Source organism: Melampsora larici-populina, assembly GCF_000204055.1.
Source record: "Melampsora larici-populina 98AG31 unplaced genomic scaffold MELLAscaffold_53, whole genome shotgun sequence".
NCBI lineage: Eukaryota > Fungi > Basidiomycota > Pucciniomycetes > Pucciniales > Melampsoraceae > Melampsora > Melampsora laricis-populina.
Genome location: NW_006768817.1, coordinates 693,475 through 694,799, shown reverse-complemented (window position 1 = coordinate 694,799; position 1,325 = coordinate 693,475). Strand labels below are relative to the sequence as shown.

The following is a 1,325-nucleotide window of genomic DNA, read 5'->3' as shown; positions in this document are numbered from 1 at the left end:
GGTCTTTTAAGTCTAGGGCCTGTCGGTTTCTTTACGTGAGGTGAGCGCAATCGATCACATCTATTGCCCTAGAGTTAAAAGACCAGCCCAATAGTCGTTGGGATACTGGGATTCAGATTATTCGGCCAGGTCAGCAAATTTGCTGACCCGAGCATGGGAGAGTGTCATTTCCCAAAAACCGAGATCACATGGGAGGTTCCACGTGGGAACTCGACCTCGGCGTTGGATGATGTTTTTCCGAATAACTTCAAACGTAACCTTTAGTCATTCGTATTGGGGAGCATTGGAGATGCTCTAATAAAGGAAAGCCGAGGTGTTTCTTTCGCAGGTGGACCCAGATCAGGCTGTCTTCTATATACATATATAAGGAGCTTTGGACATTGGCTTTCTGTTACCCACAAAGTTTTCTTATTCTCCTTCTCTTCTCTCACTTCCCAATAATGCAGCTCCTAATCGTCGTCTCCGCCGTGCTCTCACTGCTTGCAAATGTCTCTAATGCTTCTCATGTCCCTCTCTTCAAACGTCAAAGTTCCAATTACCCAGCCTTGGATATCCCCGGACCCACCCCGAAGCAGGAGTGGGTAGATGCCTACCAGCGAGAAAAGGCGGCCGGTCGGATTCCTAACATTCAACCTTCAGTCAAATTACCTTCTGGAGATACCAAATATCCAGCGAACGTGAACCCCTTGGACCCAAGTGTCTGTAGTTGGACAGTGGGATGTATAAGTCCTACTGAGTTGAGGCTGTTCGCTTGTTCAACCTGGATAGCATGAATATTAAGAATCGTTTTTCTCTTTGGCATGGAACCAGTGTCAATGATGCTCCGGACGGGATGATGGGTATCAGTTTGTTAGTCACCCATTTCATATCAGACAAGGGCTTAGCAAATGGCGGAGGCAAAGGTCATAGGCTGATGCGGAATTGTGTATTAGTGACGATGGGCCACAGGGAGGAACCGCTGAACTTCTGCAGTTCCTTGAGTCTGTGAACCAGACCGCAACCCATTTCATGATTGGTGAGTCGAGTATTGCATTAGCTTACTTTGAAATACTGTGAAACTAAAGATCGTCATCTCCTTGCTTGGACGAACGGAAAATAGGCAGTAGAATCCTAAGTAACACTGATGCGTTCAAAGCCACGGTCGCAAAAGGAGATCATATAGCTGTTCATACATGGAGTCGTCAGTAGTTATGTTTCTTTTCATCCGCACCTTTTCTGGGAGGCTAATTCCTCGAGGTCGAATTCTTAGATCCCCTGATGACCACTTTAACTGATCTCCAAGTTCTGGGTGAGATTGGTTGGACTTTGCAAGTGATCTTCGTTAG

The 1,325-nt window shown here is 46.4% G+C and overlaps 1 protein-coding gene across 1 annotated transcript in view; it reads left to right on the top strand.

Moving 5' to 3' along the window:
* Positions 1–440: 440 nt before the first annotated feature.
* MELLADRAFT_92926 (uncharacterized protein) overlaps positions 441–1,325 on the top strand; it is a gene marked incomplete at both ends in the record, with an annotated part of 1,937 nt that continues 1,052 nt past the window's right edge. Inside the window, 5 exons of the mRNA XM_007415734.1 lie at positions 441–736; positions 811–849; positions 933–1,015; positions 1,100–1,180; positions 1,250–1,320. Coding sequence (XP_007415796.1) covers positions 441–736; positions 811–849; positions 933–1,015; positions 1,100–1,180; positions 1,250–1,320 — 570 coding nt within the window. The remainder of the gene's footprint in view (positions 737–810; positions 850–932; positions 1,016–1,099; positions 1,181–1,249; positions 1,321–1,325) is intronic.